At 38.2% G+C, this 20,000-nt stretch overlaps 1 protein-coding gene across 1 annotated transcript in view; it reads left to right on the top strand.

The window, feature by feature from the left end:
* The first annotated feature begins 2,125 nt into the window (after positions 1-2,125).
* LOC115210849 (bactericidal permeability-increasing protein) overlaps positions 2,126-20,000 on the top strand; it is a 95,106-nt gene continuing 77,231 nt past the window's right edge. Inside the window, exon 1 of the mRNA XM_029779605.2 lies at positions 2,126-3,281. Within this exon, the coding sequence (XP_029635465.1) occupies positions 3,098-3,281 (184 nt within the window). The 5' untranslated portion in view covers positions 2,126-3,097. The remainder of the gene's footprint in view (positions 3,282-20,000) is intronic.

Raw genomic sequence — 20,000 nt, 5'->3', positions numbered from 1 at the left:
AGTGGTTTTCAACCAGGGTTCCGCCAGAACAGTCCAGGGGTTCCGCAAGAAGTTACAAAAATGCTAAAATCGACATTAATTTTTAATTCTCCTGTGCAGATATGTGTGCATAAGACAATTAAATTATTGGACAGGGGTTCCTCGAGCCAGTGGAATGTTTCTTTGGGGTTCCGCTTCAGCAAAAAGTTTGAAAAGCACTGTTGTAGACAGTATTTTTACTTCATCAAACTTTGAATATTAGTTTGATAAATAGAATTGATGCTTCTCACACCTTTTCAACTTGCCACATAAGGATAGTTCTTAATGGTCATACGAGCTGATAGGCTTTTGTAAGGTATCGCCTCTTGAGAACTATCTGGTCTTTATGTGTAAAAGAAATTCAATAAAAGTTTCATAATTTTTTCGCATAACTTTGTTATGAAGTGAGATGTGCTTTAATTTTATTAATTGACTTGATACAAATTTCTAAGCAACCAATACGCTTCACAGCTGAGTGTTCCGGCATACAAAATGGTATGTAATATTAGGAAAAGTACATAAATCTGTTTCTTTATTACCCACAAGGGTCTAAACATAGAGGGGACAAACAAGGACAGACAAAAGGATTAAGTCGATTACATCGACTCCAGTGCGTAACTGGTACTTAATTTATCGACCCCGAAAGGATGAAAGGCAAAGTCGACCTCGGCGGAATTTGAACTCAGAACGTAACGGCAGACTAAATACCTATTTCTTTACTACCCACAAGGGTCTAAACATAGAGGGGTCAAACAAGGACAGACAAAGAGATTAAATCGATTACATCGACCCGAGTGCGTAACTGGTACTTAATTTATCGACCCCGAAAGGATGAAAGGCAAAGTCGACCTCGGCGGAATTTGAACTCAGAACATAAATCAAAAACTTTTTCCTTGAGTTTGGCAGCAGGCAATCATTGCCAAAAAAAAAAAAAAGAACTCAAAATGGCCGGAGGTAGTCATAATTATGATTTGGTAATTATGATTACATCATGTGAAGGCTGAGATATTTTTAATCAAACAAGAATTTATGTTGTATGGTATTTGATGTACCTGTAATAGTCTCTGTAATGTTGTTCAAATACATGCTACTGGCTGTCCTGAGTTATTTATAGTAGCTTATTTTTGTTTAATTACCAAAACCATAAATGAGTTCTACTCTTTTCGTACAAGTCTAAGTCTCTTGGCGATTGGAGAAGGTTGGGCAGTTGCCGTACTGATGAGGCCTATTGAGCCAGAAACACGCGACCAAGGCTTCTCTTTTAAGACTTCATTTTCTTAATGCTATGTCAATTATGAAGAATTATTGATCCTTGAGGTTATCACCTCTTCTCATATGGAGCTGATCTTAATAGCTATTTGCTAATTACTAATTACGACACATCCTCTGGAGGCGGAGGAGATAGTTTTAATAAATCGAGGATTTCTGTTGTATGGTATCTGATATACCTGTATTAGTCTGAACGCGCGTGCGCACATTTGTTCGGGTGTACATGCACCGATTTCTCTTTTTATAAATCACCACCCGCAATTGCTACCTCTAAAATTACCCCCTTTTTTTTTTTCCTGTCTTCAAGTCTGTGTACTCCCACGTACCACAACACCGACGTTACACACGCAACTCACAACCACTACTATATGACATCCCGCCGACTTAGTCGCCGCCGCCGCCGCCTCCACCGACGACATCACCTTCTACAAACTGCATACCCCCCCTCACTTTCCATGTAAAAAAAAAAAACTAGTTGTTGACACCACACACGTACACACAGATCCCATCACCTCCACCTCCACCTCACACCCCCTAAAATGGCTGTCTTTCCCCCTCTCCTAGACGTCGCTACCACCAACATAACCATCAACCAAACCATACAGCACCCTCTCATCACCCATCATCACCCTAACCGTCTGACACACCTCCACAACTTTACCGCGCCACTTCAAACGTCATTCCCCCCCTCCCAGCAACACCACCATCATCTACATTACCCCCCGCCGCCACCACCATCGTCTACATTACCACTTACATCATTAGCTTCGACACTACCTCCTCCCCCCCCGTCTACATTCCCTCCACATTACAAATATAGTAACCATCAACGCCGCAACCACCACCACTTTCGAAACTCTTTTCTTTATGGCACCCACAACTAAAAATCGACTGCAAATAACAAGAAGAATATATTTTATGTTTAAGCTTTCGTTTCCTTTTTGTTTGTTTTTCTTTACATATTTATATTTATTTATTTATTTTAATCATCAATACGCCTGAATGGAATACTTGTTGATACCTCTTTGGCAACCATTCTTGATAGGTACCGTCTGAGAAGTTACAACCAACACACACACACACATATATATATATATACACACATACACGAACAAAAGGTATACACATACATATAGACTGATTTACATACAGACATTTACACGCACGCTCACATATACAGATACAAACACACATACACATTTTTATGCAGATATTTTTGTAGAAACTTTTCCCTCCCCCGCGCACCCCACTCTCTCATTCTATATATATTTATACATACATACATACATACATAAATATATATATTCACACACACACATACATACATACACACATACATACATACATACACACATACATACATACACTGAAGATTTATACGTAAGATAAAAAGGAAATACAAAAAACAAAACACAATAAAAACGGAAAAACAGAAAGTAAACCTCACATGTTTACATCATATGTACACCTACTCACGTGTACACTGATATATATATTTTCTTTTACCGAATTCGAATCAAAGGGAATAATATAAAAATACTATTCTAAAGTGAAATAAGCTTTATAAGATTAAAAAAAAAACAAGTAAAAAAAAACAAACAACAATTTAATTCATTACAGAAAAAGAAAGACAAGTGAAAAATTCAGTAAAATTTTTCTCAAAATTTAAGTTTCATTGAGAAAAATACTCAACAAAAACAACAACAACAATTAATTGAACAAAGTGTGACAGTAATTTAAACAATAAAAATAACGTCATCTCTCCGACGTTATTTCTTGGCGCTGGACCTCATCTTAAAATTAATCAAAGATGAATAACAAAATTCAGGTTTTTGCAATACCGACAGGATTATTATTTTTAAGTTTATTTATCTTTGTCAAAACCCAGACGACCACTGCAGAAGATAATGTAACAAATGAAGAGCAACCTTCGGTTCAGAATAACTCGGACATCGGATTTATCATGCGGATTACTGCCCAAGGATTCGATTACGGTATAGTCCATTTCTTTCTTCCTTTCCTTCTTCCTTTCTTTCTTTCCTTCTTTCTTTCTTTCGTTTACCTTTCATTTTTTTTTCTCTAAAGCGAACCTTTAGTTTTTGTTTTTAAAAAGGGTGGTGTTTTAACGTATCAAATGACTGAAAAAAATATTTCATAAACTGACATTTGTTGCACAATGCTTGCTTCCAAAATAAAAACTGAAAATATAGTAGCTTAAATAAACATTTTTTTAAACAAACAAACGATTACAAAAGTAGATTTTTTTCCCCTTAACTGAATCAACAACTGTTGAAAAGATAATTTGTCAAAGGTATTAAACGTTCCTCTTTAGCAATCTTCTCTTTCTGTAAGAGCTAGGCCACCTTTAGATCTTGTAGTTAGAACTTAAGGTTTACTTTTAAAAAGAATGCTATTATATTTTATAGCAGCCATTGAACCTCTAATTCGATTTTAATTCTCTATCACAGATAGTTTTCACTTCATTTGTACGGAAGTAATGTCGAATGGGTTTTTCTTGGTTTCCTCCGAACGGTCTCTGGAGTAACGTTACTCGATAGCTTGCATAGCTCGGAGATCAGAGAGTTCATCCAAATTGAGAGGTCACAGTTTCGGTGCTACGGACATGTGGTTACAATGCTGCAGGAAAGGATTGCAAGATAGATTCTTCAAGCTGAGCCAACTGGTAGGAGACCTAGGGGTAGATTAAAAGCGAAATGGTTGGATAACATCCATAACCTCAGTTGCACACGCATGGGAATCCAGCAAGAAAGTTTAATGACGGCTGTTTCTGACAAGACCTTATGGAGGAGGTGCCTGAGAACTCTACCTCTAAAACTCTCCCAGGAATAATGGGCAGCGAAAATTAATGGGTGGGAAAAATGCCATAAAATACATAATTTCTAACTACCTCTTCACAAATGCCATAGACTCATCATCCTTCGTGAGATAATTGCCAAGAAAAACCAAGTAATTCACGGTTTAATACAACTACTGAAAGCAGTTAAAATAGTTTCTTTTGTCAATGGGCACAAGTTCCCAACATTATTAGGAGGTCTTAGCGATATACATGAGATTAAATGATTTCAAACTGGAATCTTAAACTATTCTGCAAAGTCGATGACTCACTGGAGTGTTTACATATTGAATTCATTTGACTTGGCTCAAACGCTTTTGTTTTATTTTGGTGGGTGGTGGTGATGATAGTGCAGGTATGAGAAATTGATAAACCTATGTGCGTGTCTTTCCAAAGAACAATCAGCAGTGCTCGATAACTGAAAGAATCATCGCAGAATCGGCTTGTTGTGAGTTTAAGTATTGTTGTATATTACTCTTGCCACTGACCAACAACACTGTTTCGAACAAGCAAGGAGCATCTATATAATTCTAACCTGGGATTAAACAACAATAGATTTTCATTAAACTAAACGGAATTGATTTTGAAAGATAGGAAATTTGCAGTTGTAGCATTCATTCCTTTTCAGTGAAATGAAATGTTTGTAAGTCGGACACACATCGCCATGACCTTATTTCTTGTTTGATCATCCTTAACTAAGATGAATATTGGTTGCTGTTAGTTATTATTTGAGTGCCAAACGGCTTAACAGTAATCTTGGCGAATCCAGACTGCATCCCAGTTTTGATCCTCACTGAGAGGCTCTGAACCTTTCATTTCCCGTCTCTATGAAGATAAAAGTTACAAAGTTCAAGAGGTTCGCTGTTTAATTTCGCTGTCGGGTTAATCGAAAAATTGCCCTTCTATGTACGACCACCCCATCCAAGAAGATAAGATAGCTGTATGAAAGGGAAATTTCCCAGAGAGCTTTGGATCCTTTCTCAAGCTATGTAAAATAAATCAAGGCATTGAGGAACACTACAATTTGAGTCTACTTTCATTATCAAGTAGCTTCATAATTGAATACTTTCAGTTTTTAAATATAAATATTATGTAGTGACATGTTTACGTCTACCTTGCAGCAATGAATATATTTGAAACGAAATTAGGAAATAATCGATACGGAGAATCAATCTATAAATATATAATATTTAAACATTAAAGATTAAATTAACAAATCAATACAACCGAAAAGTCACGCTGGATACTACTCGGAAATATGAAATGGAATTTTGTCAAATGCATCAACAGAAATTCAGCTAAAATGTCAAAAAGCAGTGTAGAATAAATGCCTATTCTTTTACTCTTTTACTTGTTTCAGTCATTTGACTGTGGCCATGCTGGAGCACCACCTTTTTAGTCGAGCAAATCGACCCCAGGACTTATTCTTTGTAAGCTAGTACTTATTCTATCGGTCTCTTTTGCCGAACCGCTAAGTTACGGGGACGTAAACACACCAGCATCGGTTGTCAAGCGATGTTGGGGGACAAACACAGACACACACATATATACATATATATACGATGGGCTTCTTTCAGTTTCCGTCTACCAAATCCACTCACAAGGCTTTGGTCGGCCCGAGGCTAGAGTAGAAGACACTTGCCCAAGGTGCCACGCAGTGGGACTGAACCCGGAACCATGTGGTTGGTAGCAAGCTACCTACCACACAGCCACTCCTACGCCTATCTTGAGTTTTATTTTGCATTTCTACCAATTTGGTATTGTATCTTATCTTATAACAAGACCAACAAAGTTGTGAGTATATGTGACTATTTGATGATAAAACGCTTTTTGGTTTTTGAAAGCTCTCGAAGTAAAACATATTACAAGCATAATTACTGCGGCTTTTTTTCAACAAATTTTATTCAATAAAAACAATAACATGTAACAAAAACATCTACTTCAATTACTGCTTCCCATTTGCTTGGCAGACGGTCAGACCGTCATTGTTTTTGTTGAATAAAATGTGTTGCTAAAAAGCCGCAATAATTATGCACCAACCCAATATTTTTGAAGAAAAGTATTTGTTTGTTAATCATTCTAATTTACTTTTATTAACATTTGATACACTTATTACTATAGGCGCAGGAGTGGCTGTGTGGTAAGTACCTCGCTAACCAACCACATGGTTCCGGGTTCAGTCCCACTGCGTGGCATCTTGGGCAAGTGTCTTCTGCTATAGCCCCGGGCCGACCAATGCCTTGTGAGTGGATTTGGTAGCCGGAAACTGAAAGAAGCCTGTCGTGTATATATATATATATATATATATATATGTATGTGTGTGTGTGTGTGTGTGTATATGTGTTTGTCCCCCTAGCATTGCTTGACGACCGATGCTGGTGTGTTTAGGTCCCCGTTACTTAGCGGTTCGGCAAAAGAGACCGATAGAATAAGTACTGGGCTTACAAAGAATAAGTCCCGGGGTCGATTTGCTCGACTAAAGGCGGTGCTCCAGCATGGCCGCAGTCAAATGACTGAAACAAGTAAAAGAGTAAAAGCGTTAGGTAATTAATTTCCTCTTTCAAGTTTGTGGTCTTGTGCAAAATGTATAACATCTTTTTTAGTAACGAATTTTACTTCTCTATTTCCGGCATACCTTATTTACAAGGTCTTTCTGTCTTCGCTTGCTTACAGAAGCTTTAAGAGATTCGTTCTTCTAACCATCCGTTTCACTAGATTCATTTATTTTTCTAAGAGATCTTTTACCTTTACTACTGAACAATCTTGTACAGTAGCAATAGTATTTCACTGTTTTTTTTTTTAATGCAAACACAAAACAAAACAAAAGAAAAAACAAAACCTTACTTGTTATAATAGGTCTCTAGAACCACGCTACTTAGCAAGGAATGAAAACAAGCTATGGTTAAAAATAGCTGAAAATAGAGAAGTGAATACGTCTGTAATAATGATATTAGACATTACTATCAAATGGCAAATTTATCGGAGGAAATTAGCTACTTAGTCTATAAAATATGAATGAGGAGAGAGAAGATACCGGAAAGGAAAAAAGCGCCAGTGATATGGAGGTAAAATATGAATTGCTTGTATTCCACATAAGATAGCCAAGCTTTGGAAGGAATGGCTGAGACAGAAGCAATAAAATATAATTTTCAGTAATTGATTGCGATGTTTGCAGCTGTCCTCTATATAACAATTACAAAAACAAAAAAGTCAAATGTTGGTCGCTAGATCAGTTCATGGCGATCGATTTCATCCTTCAAGCATTATGTGACAAGTGTTGTCCTTCCTTTTGGTCATCAAATTTTCCCCTGTTGTATCAGGTCCACTTAATCGGGGAAAATGAACCACTAAACGATGTCTGCATACGTCACGTTAAATCAGAGTACTGTTAAATAACACTCTTTTCAGATACAATTGCGATTATTGAAGTTGTTGGTTACTTCCAAGTCGACCAAGATCAAGAAGACTTGTGATCGGAAGCGTTCTATGGCGACCATTCGTCTCTAGTAGACCTTTCCGTCGATTTCCGTAAAAATTTTTTTTTCTTACATATGGGCTTGCGGGAACTTTTGAAGTAATATACATACATATACACATACACCGAGTAAAAAATTTCAGTTATCTCTTTCTTTCACACATTACTCTCTCTTCACACACACTAACAGAAGCACTTCACTTACACAACATACTGTCTGTCTCCCACACCCCATCAAACACACACACACACATGTCCATCAATGCTCCCATGCACGGTAACTTCAAAAGAACTTCCCTCGTCATACAATCGCTTTCTCTTAGTCTCTTTCGCTCTCATTACTTCAAAAGTTCCCGCAAGCCCATATGTAAAAAAAAAAAAATTTTTTACGGAAATCGATGGAAAGGTCTACTAGAGACGAAAGATTGCCCGTTCTATCTATTCTCCCCTCTCTTTATTTACATATATCCGTTCCATTTCACTTTTTAAAGATACTTGAGTGTAGTTTAAGGTACAGGCTGTCTGCTATCTCTAGCAAATCGAACAACAGCGCAAAGGCTCCTCTCTTGGCTGGCTTGTCATTGTTGAAGTTGTATCCACTGGTAGCTGATGTCTTGATTGATAGACGTGACCCACGGCAGGGGTAAAACGTAAGAAACACTTAAGACAGCAAAAACAATTAGTAGCCGTTAAGTGCCTTTTTGACAGTTTTTGATCAAAAGCAGGTAGGTCACCATGGACTTCATCCGCCTTTGGAAACTATAGACATTTATTTTCTTTCTTCTCTCTCTCCTCTTCTTTTCCCTTTCATTTCCTCCTTTCTCTGTGCACTCTTATACTAGTACATAGTATACGATCGATGACTATTTTGAGAATAAGATCTGGTCATCAAATCTAAGTAGAGACTTCAAACTTGAAATCTTCAAAGCCACAGTCGAACCAATTCTACCATATGGCTCAGAAACTTGGACGTTATCAAAGAAGCTTGAGAGGCGGTTGGATGGAACCTACACTCGCCTCCTTATGAGAGCTCAAAATCTCTCGTGGAAGCGCCATCCAACCAAAATGCAAATATATGGGAAACTACCACCTGTGTCATCTCTTGTGAAAGGTAGGAGAGTCCAGTTTGCTGACATTGCTGTAGAGCTGAAAACAAGGCAATTTCTACTCTTCTCCTCTGGAAGCCATCTACTCGCAATACCAGAGGGCGCACACTCTCCTACCCTGATGTAATCTCCAGGGATACAGGCATCCAGCAACAGGACCTCCGTAATGCCATAATGGACCGTGAAGTCTGGCGTAGCATGGTAAATTCCATTGTCTCGACCACGGTCGAACAATGATGATGACGATTTTGAGAATGACTTGGTCTTTTTGTAGTCACCTTACTTGAAAAATATCAAGCATGGGTCTGTCTTCAATTGTCGATCATTTCCTCATTCGAACTTGCAATGACTTTAGCGTAGACGTTGAGATACACACACACGCACACACACACGCACACACACACGTACGCATGCACTGGCAAGAAACGGTTATTCAGATAGACCAGTGGTTTTCAACCAGGGTTCCGCGGAACCTTAGGGTTCCTCCAGTACAGTCCAGGGGTTCCGCAAGAAGTTACAAAACTGCTAAAATGGGCAGTAATTTTTAATTCTCCTGTGCAGATATGTGTCCAAAAGACTATTAAATTATTGCACAGGGGTTCCCCGAGCCAGTGGAATGTTTCCTTGGGGTTCCGCTCCAGCAAAAGGTTTGAAAAGCACTGAGATAGACCAATGACAGAACAGTAAGTGAGCATTATTGAGCTGCGCATGCTATGACCTTCAGTTACCAGATTCCTTGCTCTTGATGAAAATATTTTCAGCACTTATGGATGAAGATGCGGCTACTGCTCCTGATGAATTTCAAATGGAACTCCTGGACTTGTAAATAGAAGTCAGCTTTGGCTTTCGTTTTCAGGAGTCGATGAAATAAAGCATCAATCGAGTATTGAATTAATTTAATCGACTAACCCCTCTTTCCAGCAAACCCTCTTGTGCCTGTGTCAGAAATCATTATTAAAGTTACTAATTCAGGGCGGTGAGCTGACAGACTCGTAAGCATGTCGAGCAAAATGCTTAGCGGCATTTCGTCTGTCTTTACGTTCTGAGTTCAGATTCCGCCAAGGTCGACTTTGCCTTTAAAATCCTTTCGGCATCGATGAAATAAGTAGTAGTTATCAACTTACTCTCTCCCGCGAAACTGCTGACCTTGTACCAAAGTTTGACATCATTGTCAAAGTTACTAATGTACTGCACTATTTCAAAGATAGGCGAACGAAAATATTTAATAAACAAGGGATTTCTAGGATCGATAGAGCGTTGGACAAAATGCTTTGGAGTATTTAACTTTGACTCCTTACATTTGGGTGGAGGCACATGGCCTAGTGGTTAGAGCAGCGGACTCGCGGTCGAGGGATCGCGGGTTTGAATCTCAGACCGAACGATGTGTGTGTTTATGAGCGAAAAACCTAAGTTCCACGCGGCTCCGGCAGAAGGTAATGGCGAACTTCTGCTGACTCTTTCGCCACAACTTTCTCTCACTCTTTCCTCCTGCATCTTGCAGCTCACCGGCGTCTCGTCCAGGTGGGGAACCTATACGCCAAGGAAACCGGCTCTTATGAGCCAGGCATGGCTCGAGAAGAAACAAACTTTACATTTGGAGTTTGAATTCTTCCAAGACCAACTTTTGCTTTTATCCTTCTGGGCTCGATAAACTGAAGTATCAGTCAGTCAATACTTTAAAGCATCCCCGATGTGAATGGGATTGTTATATGAAATGAATAAAGGAAAAAAAAAACCAAAGTATTCGATAAAGAAAGATAATCGGTGGGATTTTCGTTGTCCAATGAAGCTACATGTAGAACTTGATCAAGGACACAACGAATATTGTAAAGCAGCTCAACTAAGAACTGAACCGCCTTGGAATTTCAACTCACCGGGAGCTTACCCTTCAATACTTCTTTGTCCAGTGGTTCTCAACGACCCTTTTTTTTTGGTGGTCCACGCAAGCAATATAATACATTAGGGATCCACAGTAGTATTTTAAGAGTTTATGAAAAATTTTGATTTCAATGTATTTATTGCAAGAAATAGTCAAATTTCTTTCTCTAACGTTTTACATTGTTCAACCTACACAAGTTAATGTGAGAAAAACAAAATATGAATTTTGAAAGAAGTATCTATAAATCTAGTTTTTAAACATCAAATGGCTATGGGAGTCCACCTGAATAAAATAGTACTCAAAGGGATCCATAGATTAATAATTTAAAAAAATGTTTGAGAACCACTGTGACTTAGTCGATCTTTGACTACAATGCACAGTTTACTCAAACTTTCTCATTTTCTCAAACTTTAACTGGTATCAATTTACATGGCAACCGCGGAAAATTATATTTTTTACGATGTGACGCGGCCATCTTGTTTTCCACCGAGTGTATTTTAATATGCTTATGCTATGTTAGTTAATTTTTTGGCTCAAAAAGCAAGGCCATGTAGGGGGACATGGAGTTATGTACAGGGTGGTGTTCATGTAAAGAGTTCAGGCCACTTGAGGTCAAGGGAGACTTTGAACCGAGCGGTCGTCGGCATCTTCACCATCTCGTCTGGCAGCTTATTCCACGGATCCGCAAGCCGGACGGAGAAAGCCACTCTCCTTCGATGTTATTCAAGATGATGTGATTGTATTAGATTATTTAGGAATTTTGTTAAGATGGAATATAAATTTGGATGATGTAACTGATAACATACCAGTTCCACTTAAATAAAAGTAATTTTCACACGACTTGGGTGACCTTCTGTCTGTAATTTATTACCTGTCACTTTTGCCCGTTCTTCCGTGATCTGGTTTTCAACATTTCTGTCAGCCACTCATTGTTTTATTGCATCTATTTACTATCACAACATCCTTACCGTACACAGGTGGATTGAACAAGGAATTTTTTTTCATGTTTTTACACAATTGTATATAATAGCCCAGTTACCAGTAAGACAATTGTGTTTATGTAGAGCCTATCTATGCACTGTGTGGGAAGCACTCCGTCGGTTACGACGACCAGGGTTCCGGTTGATCCGAATCAACGGAACAGCCTGCTCGTGAAATTAACGTGTAAGTGGCTGAGCACTCCACAGACACGTGTACCCTTAACGTAGTTCTCGGGGATATTCAGCGTGACACAGAGAGTGACAAGGCCGGCCCTTTGAAATACAGGTACAACAGAAACAGGAAGAAAGAGTGAGAGAAAGTTGTGGTGAAAGAGTACAGCAGGGATCACCACCATCCCCTTCCGGAGCCTCGTGGAGCTTTAGGTGTTTTCGCTCAATAAACACTCACAACGCCCGGTCTGGGAATCGAAACCGCGATCCTACGACCGCGAGTCCGCTGCCCTAACCACTGAGCCATTGCGCCTCCACTGGTTGTATAAATAGGCCTGGTTTGTAAGGAGACGATCGTTATTTTTCACAGATTTGTGAGGTTTACCGAAAAGGGCTAAATAAAGAATGAAATAGTCAAGTTAATTACAAATTAATAAATATGCTCAAACTGCGGAAAATATCGCTGGCAATGAAGTCCATGATGTAAAAGCTACTGTAAGAAAAAGTTGCTTTTTTTTTCTGTAAGAGACGTTAATTATTCAAACTGTCGTTTAAGGATATATTTTTCAATGAAAATTACTAAAGAATACGAAGTGGACAAAACGGAATAGCTGCAGATTGATGTATTGTTCATGAAGAGTGTTTGTTGTTATTTAGTTCAGAGCAACTGGTTGTTATTGATGGAACAATCTAGATACATATTTGAAATACAAATTGGAAATAGACGAAACAAATTATTTCCACAGAAAGTACGTAAGAGTCGGTTGACGGATCACAGGATATTTTGAGGTATAGTTCGAAGAAGCGTAAATACATGTTACCTCGAAGGGGTACTTTGATTTATGTTGATTAAAGTATTTTTTCTTTTTCTTAGTAGTTTCATTTGTAATTTATTAATAACTAGCAGTATCGCCCGGCGTTGCTCGGGTTTGTAAGGGAAATAACTATATAAGCATTTTTAGAGAGTTGTAGCAAAAAAATAGCAAAAAATTGCATTAAAAATGGGAAAAAAATGATGGTAAATTTTTTTTAAATCGTTGACTCATCGTAGACATTTTTAGAGAGTTACTTCCCTTATATAATAGCGAAAAAATGCATTAAAATGGAAAAAATGTTGGTAATTTTTTTAAAATCGTAGACTCATCGTAGACGCGTGCTAATACCCAGAAGGGCTCGATATGAATCACGACTATAAGATACCCGGTTTTGGTTAAACTGCACCGCAAAATGAGGGAGTAGTTAGGAATCTAAATCGTAGGAGACAGATACACAACTTGACTTTTATATATAAAGATGATGCATTCCTATGGAATAATCTAGTAATTTTACTAAGACGCAGTAAATTCACAAATATCGATATCTATATCTTTTTTTGTCCATAAATTATGTTAATCAAATTAATTTTTTCTCATTGATATTTTTATTTAAAATTTACAATATTCAAAAAATTACTAGCTATATCAAAGAGAAAATGGGGGGGGGGAAATGATTCGATGGAGGGAAATTAAGTAGTGTTCTTGCTATCTGTTACTGTGTTATATTGAACACGACCGACCACTAGAAAGAGCAGACAGACAGTTGAATATTAGGAAATTGTAAATCAATAATATTCTCGAACAATGGCGTTCGTATGATGACATAGAACTACTAACCACTTGCATTTAATCGCTATATTGAGAACCATAGTAAGAATTTCATTTCATCAATCCTGCTAACCGTCGGACATTGAGTTCTTTTAATTACATGCCAAGAAAGAATTGAAGCAGATTACTCTTTTACTTGTTTCAGTCATTTGACTGCGGCCATGCTGGAGCACCGCCTTTAATCGAGCAACTCGACCCCGGGACTTATTCTTTTGTAAGCCCAGTACTTATTCTATCGGTCTCTTTTGCCGAACCGCTAAGTAACGGGGACATAAACATACCAGCATCGGTTGTCAAGCAATGCCAGGGGGACAAACACAGACACACAAACACACACACACACATGTATATATATACATATATACGACAGGCTTCTTTCAGTTTCCGTCTACCAAATCCACTCACAAGGCATTGGTTGGCCCGAGGCTATAGTAGAAGACACTTGCCCAAGATGCCACGCAGTGGGACTGAACCCGGAACCATGTGGTTGGTAAGCAAACTACTTACCACACAGCCACTCCTGCGCCTATGTAGAACTTTTCGATATTTATTGGAAAGAATTTTTGTATAGATGGCGCTGTGACACGAGTTCGTGATGGTCGAGCGTTTGAAAAGATCATGATTGTTAATCGTGAAGAATATATTCTGTAATTGTTTATCTATTTCGTGGACTTGCTGATTTATAATATAAAATACTTTGATTTACTGTAAATTACGGTGGTCAAGCTTTAGTGAAACATTTCTTCAATTTATCACTATTTCTATAACAATAAAAAATTTCATGTTTGAATTTTTATAAGTTAGGACATTATTTATTTGTGAAAATGAAAGGAAAGTTAAAATTTGCAAGTATAATTTGTCCTATTTTATCCCAAGAAAAAGAAGACAGAAATAAATTAAATACCCTTCAATTTGAACTCCTAAGAAATATCAATTGAATAATGTCTATTTTTCATCTCGCGATGGAATCTATGCAGTCGCTCGATCTTCTAGAAACTGCCGCCAAATCTCCCTGTAAGCACATACTCCCATTTTAAACAATAAAAAACAACAAAAAAATTTCACCTGTAACAATAAAAATTCTATTCCAATTTTAAGATACAATCATGCTTCTAGTCTTAAACAACAATACTAACAATTGGAATTTGGAAGCACTCCGTCGGTTACAACGACGAGGGTTCCGGTTGATCCGAATCAACGGAACAGCTTGCTCGTGAAATTAACGTGTAAGTGACAGAGCACTCCACAGACACGTGTACCCTTAACGTAGTTCTCGGGGATGTTCAGCGTGACACAGAGAGTGACAAGGCCGGCCCTTTGAAATACAGGTACAACAGAAACAGGAAGTAAGAGTGAGAGAAAGTTGTGGTGAAAGAGTACAGCAGGGATCACCACCATCCCTGCCAGAGCCTCGTGGAGCCTTTAGGTGTTTTCGCTCAATAAACACTCACAACGCCCGGTCTGGGAATCGAAACCGCGATCCTATGACCGCGAGTCCGCTGCCCTAACCACTGGGCCATTGCGCCTCCACACTAACAATTAACATGAAAACAAAACAAGAAAACAAACAAACGAAGAAAGAAACGAACCCCAAAAATCTGCGGAACCGCCAAACAAACTAAGTCAAAGATGGTACACTTTTTCCTATCTATGACACCCTTTTTTTAACTATTAAAGTCAATGCAATTGATATTAAGTTTTCTGTAAGTCCAAGATTTGAAGTAAAAACACGTTAGAAAAATTTTGTTCTTTTGGGTTGTAGTTATGGAAAGAATGCAGTGGCGTAGTGGGATGTACAAACTGCTCAGTGGGGCTGCTATACACACGCGTGTTTGCTATTAGTCGGTGAGTTACGTCCAAAGAAGGCGGCCAATTTGGCTATTGCACAGGGCGGTGGAAACCCACGCTCCGCCATTGAAAGAAAGGACTAGGTGAAGCGTTTAGTACAGAGTCAGGGGAAGTGAGGCTCACCAAGGCGATCCAGTAGAAATGATAGAACAAACATTCAGTACATCAGTTGTCTAATGGTCGTGGTCAGCTTCCAAATCAGTTGGGTAGTTAATAATAGATCGTCTGGGTTTTTTAAATGTCAAAATACAGCTACATTACAGAAAAACAGCGCGAAGAAGGACGTATTAGAGTTGAACATAGATTTTTGCAAAGGGGTTTGTAAGGATATGATTGATAAGTTCTTTCTGATAAACTGAAACGTTTATAGAAAACTAGCAGTATCGTCCGGCGTTGCTCAGGTTTGTAAGGGAAATAATTATATAAGCATTTTTAGAGAGTTATAGCCAAAAAATAGCAAAAAATGCATTAAAAATGGAAAAAAAATGATGGTAAATTTTTTAAAAATCGTTGACTAGTCGTAGACATTTTTAGAGAGTTACTTCCCTTATATAATAGCGAAAAATGCATTAAAATGGGAAAAAATGATGCTAAATTATTTTTTAAATCGTAGACTCATCGTCGACGCGCGCTAATACCCAGAAGGGCTCGATATGAATCACGACTATAAGATACCCGGTTTTGGTTAAACTGCACCGCAAAATGTGGGAGTAGTTAGGAATCTAAATCGTAGGAGACAGACACACAACTTGACTTTTATATATAAAGATATATATTATTCTGAACTGAACCATCTCTATTGCGAAGCACGGTAGCATGGACTGAACTGAAACCGTTGACGGGACTGAATATCAAATAAGAACAACTAAAACTTTTAAGTTTCTAATTTTTCTTGCTTCGGATTAATTAAAACCAGTTTTCCAATACTTTGCAATGCTATAAGGCGAAACCTGTTTCGTAAAAACTGAAAATCTTTATATATAAAAGTAAGGTTGTGTGTCTGTCTCCTACAATTTAGATTCCTAACTACTCCCACATTTTGCGGTGCAGTTTAACCAAAACCGGGTATCTTATAGTCGTGATTCATATCGAGCCCTTCTGAGTATTAGCGCGCATCTACGATGAGTCTACGATTTAAAAAAAAAAATTACCATAATTTTTTTCCATTTTAATGCATTTTTTCGCTAGTATATAAGGGAAGTAACTCTCTAAAAATGTCTACGATGAGTCAACGATTTAAAAAAATTTACCATCATTTTTTTTCCATTTTTAATGCATTTTTTTGCTATTTTTGGTTATAACTCTCTAAAAATGCTTATATAGTTATTTCCCTTACAAACCCGAGCAACGCCGGGCGATACTGCTAGTGGATTATAATGTAATAAGTCCAGAATGCGTGCTGAGTTTGGTACGTTTGTCTACTGAAATCATTCAGTAGAATCCTCTTGGTTCAAGAAAGTGCAACGGAAGCAAAATAATCCGAAGGTGCTTAGTAGAACTGTTTCTTTGAAAGAGTAAGTACAGCTGTCACTTGCAGACAAATATGACTTGGTCGGCCGTATTATGTTTTAATTAGTTGTTTTATGTGTTTATACAGTCGTGAACAGACATAGGCACCCAGTCGGCCCTTCCACTGGAGAGGGTGGAAGCTGCACCGGCACTCGAAGGTACTAATTGCAGCTGAATAGAAAGATGCAACGTGAAATGATGTACCTTGCTTAAAGACACAACACACCACCCCCGTCAAAGAGATTTTAAATGCAGCATTACTTATAGACATCAATATCTTCGCACCATTCTATTATGTTGAGAAAGAATTCCAACTAAAATTGAGAAATCTTTATATATAAAAGTGAAGTTGTGTGTCTGTCTCCTACGATTTAGATTCCTAACTAATCCCACATTTTGCGGTGCAGTTTAACCAAAACCGAGTATCTTATAGTCGTGATTCATATCGAGCCCTTCTGGGTATTAGCGTGTGTCTACGATGAGTCTACGATTTTAAAAAAAATTTACCATCATTTTTTTCCATTTTAATACATTTTTTCACTATTATATAAGGAAAGTAACTCTCTAAAAATGTCTACGATGAGTCAACGATTTAAAAAAAAATTTACCATAATTTTTTTCCCATTTTTAATGCATTTTTTGCTATTTTTTGGCTATAAATCTCTAAAAATGCTTATATAGTTATTTCCCTTACAAACCCGAGCAACGCCGGGCGATACTGCTAGTCATATATATTTCTCTAATTTCTGTTCTTCGGGAATTCTATTGGGTTGTCCGGAAAGTTCATGCCGATTTATAGTATCTTACCTTTCGACTTATTTTAAAACATGGCTGAGTCCATAAAATAGGATTTGACTACACCTCCATTTAGAGCACAGTTTAAGCTATCTTTTCGTGGAAGGTTTATGTTCCTATAACCTGTGTTCTGTATGTAACCCCTTAAAATGGAAGATAAGAAAGTTCATTTTCGGCACTTGATGCTTTGGGAACCAGAAAAAAATTGCTGCAGCTCGGCTAGGATGTGTTACCCCACCCTCCATATTCACCAGATATTGCTCCTTCGGATTTCCACTTATTCAGGTCTCTGCAGAATAGTCTTAATGGTAAAAATTTCAGTTCCTTGGATGACGTAAAAAGATACCTTGATGAATTCTTTGCCATGAAACCACCCCCAATTCTGAGAAGAGGGTATTTTCAAGTTAAAGGAAAGATGGAGACGCATTGTGCAACAAAATGGTTCATATTTGGTTAATTAAAAATGTAATGACAAGTATTTATTGACCTTTTTCTTTCCTTTAAAAATCGGCACGAACTTTCTGGACAACCCAGTATTTGTTACACGTTTAGTGCCAAGCCTCAGGTTGAGTAAGAAGCTGCTGAGATTTGAGTTTCTATAAGTTTACTTGATTATAACAGCGAGCAAGTATTGTGTGAAACGAGAGACTGTTGTTAATCACGCAGACCTATGCGTTCCGCTACGTCCATCTCTTGTTTATGTAGGAGTACGTTGTAAAACGTGTCCTTCCTGATTTTTAAGATGGCAGGGTGTGATTTGACGAAATTTGACTGCTATTTCTAGCAACTTGAGCGATCGTACGGGGGATACTTTACTTTTACTTTTACTTGTTTCAGCCATTTGACTGCGGCCATGCTGGAGCACCGCCTTTAGTCGAGCAACTCGACCCCGGGACTTATTCTTTGTAAGCCCAGTACTTATTCTATCGGTCTCTTTTGCCGAACCGCTAAGTGACGGGGACATAAACACACCAGCATCGGTTGTCAAGCAATGCTAGGGGGACAAACACACACACATACATATATATATATATACATATATACGACAGGCTTCTTTCAGTTTCCGTCTACCAAATCCACTCACAAAGCATTGGTCGGCCCGGAGCTATAGCAGAAGACACTTGCCCAAGATGCCACGCAGTGGGACTGAACCCGGAACCATGTGGTTGGTTAGCAAGCTACTTACCACACAGGCATCGAAGAGCTCTCGATTTCTCCGCAAACGGAATAAGTGTTAATAACAGATTCGGAAGTTCCATCGTTTATGCAGAATCGGAACAACCTGCTCTCCAACAGATACTGTTCAGAGCAGAATGGGTAAACTAGCTTGCTCATGGTAAACTACATGAAAACAAAACCTACAATGATATCTTCTGCATAGAATTGCTGGCATCACTTCCATTTTCTTCAAATTCGCTAAGAACAGTGTGACAGCTACATACACAACAGAACAACTATGAAGGCGGTGAACTGGCAGAAATGTTAGGGCACTGGGCGAAATGCTTAGCGGTATTTCGTCTGCCGTTACGCTCTGAGTTCAAATTCCGCCGAGGTCGACTTTGCCTTTCATCCTTTCGGGGTCGATAAATTAAGTACCAGTTACGCACTGGGGTCGATGTAATCGACTTAATTCCTTTTGTCTGTCCTTGTTTGTCCCCTCTATGTTTAGCCTCTTGTGGGTAATAAAGAAATAGGTATTTCGCCTGCCGTTACGTTCTGAGTTCAAATTCCGCCGAGGTCGACTTTGCACTTCATCCTTTCGGGGTCGATAAATTAAGTACCAGTTACGCACTGGGGTCGATGTAATCGACTTAATCTCTTTGTCTGTCCTTGTTTGTCCCCTCTGTGTGTAGCCCCTTGTGGGCAATAAAGAAATAAGAACAACTGTGTACCTCAAATAACACTAGCATACTCGAAGTATCGGTATTTTTATTGTACATTGTATTTGTTTCAAATTCAGTAATAAAAAAAATCCTTCACTTTTCGGTCATGGCCCATATTCACAACCTCACAAAGAAGCAAAAATAAACTTGTTTACAAGAGACAGAATAAAGCGATAAGACCTATTGGAGATTCCATTAAAGCTAATTCGAAGACTACAGATCCAATCGATCACTGGAACTGTAAAAATCTGTAAAACTTTCCAGAAGTTTATCATTTAAATATATATGAGCATGTCTAGATATGCAACTATATGCATGAGAATACATACATAAAACATACAAATCTGCACATACATACATACATACACACTTACATACATACATACATACATACATACATACATACATACATACATACATACATACATACATACATACATACACACATACACACATACATACATACATACATACTCACATACACACATACACACACACACAGACAGACACACACACAGAGACACACACACACACATACACACACACATACACATACACACACATACACAC

The sequence above is a fragment of the Octopus sinensis genome, linkage group LG4, assembly GCF_006345805.1.
Source record: "Octopus sinensis linkage group LG4, ASM634580v1, whole genome shotgun sequence".
Lineage (NCBI taxonomy): Eukaryota > Metazoa > Mollusca > Cephalopoda > Octopoda > Octopodidae > Octopus > Octopus sinensis.
The sequence above is the reverse complement of the archived record's forward strand: the minus strand, read 5'-3'. Positions and strand labels throughout refer to the sequence as shown.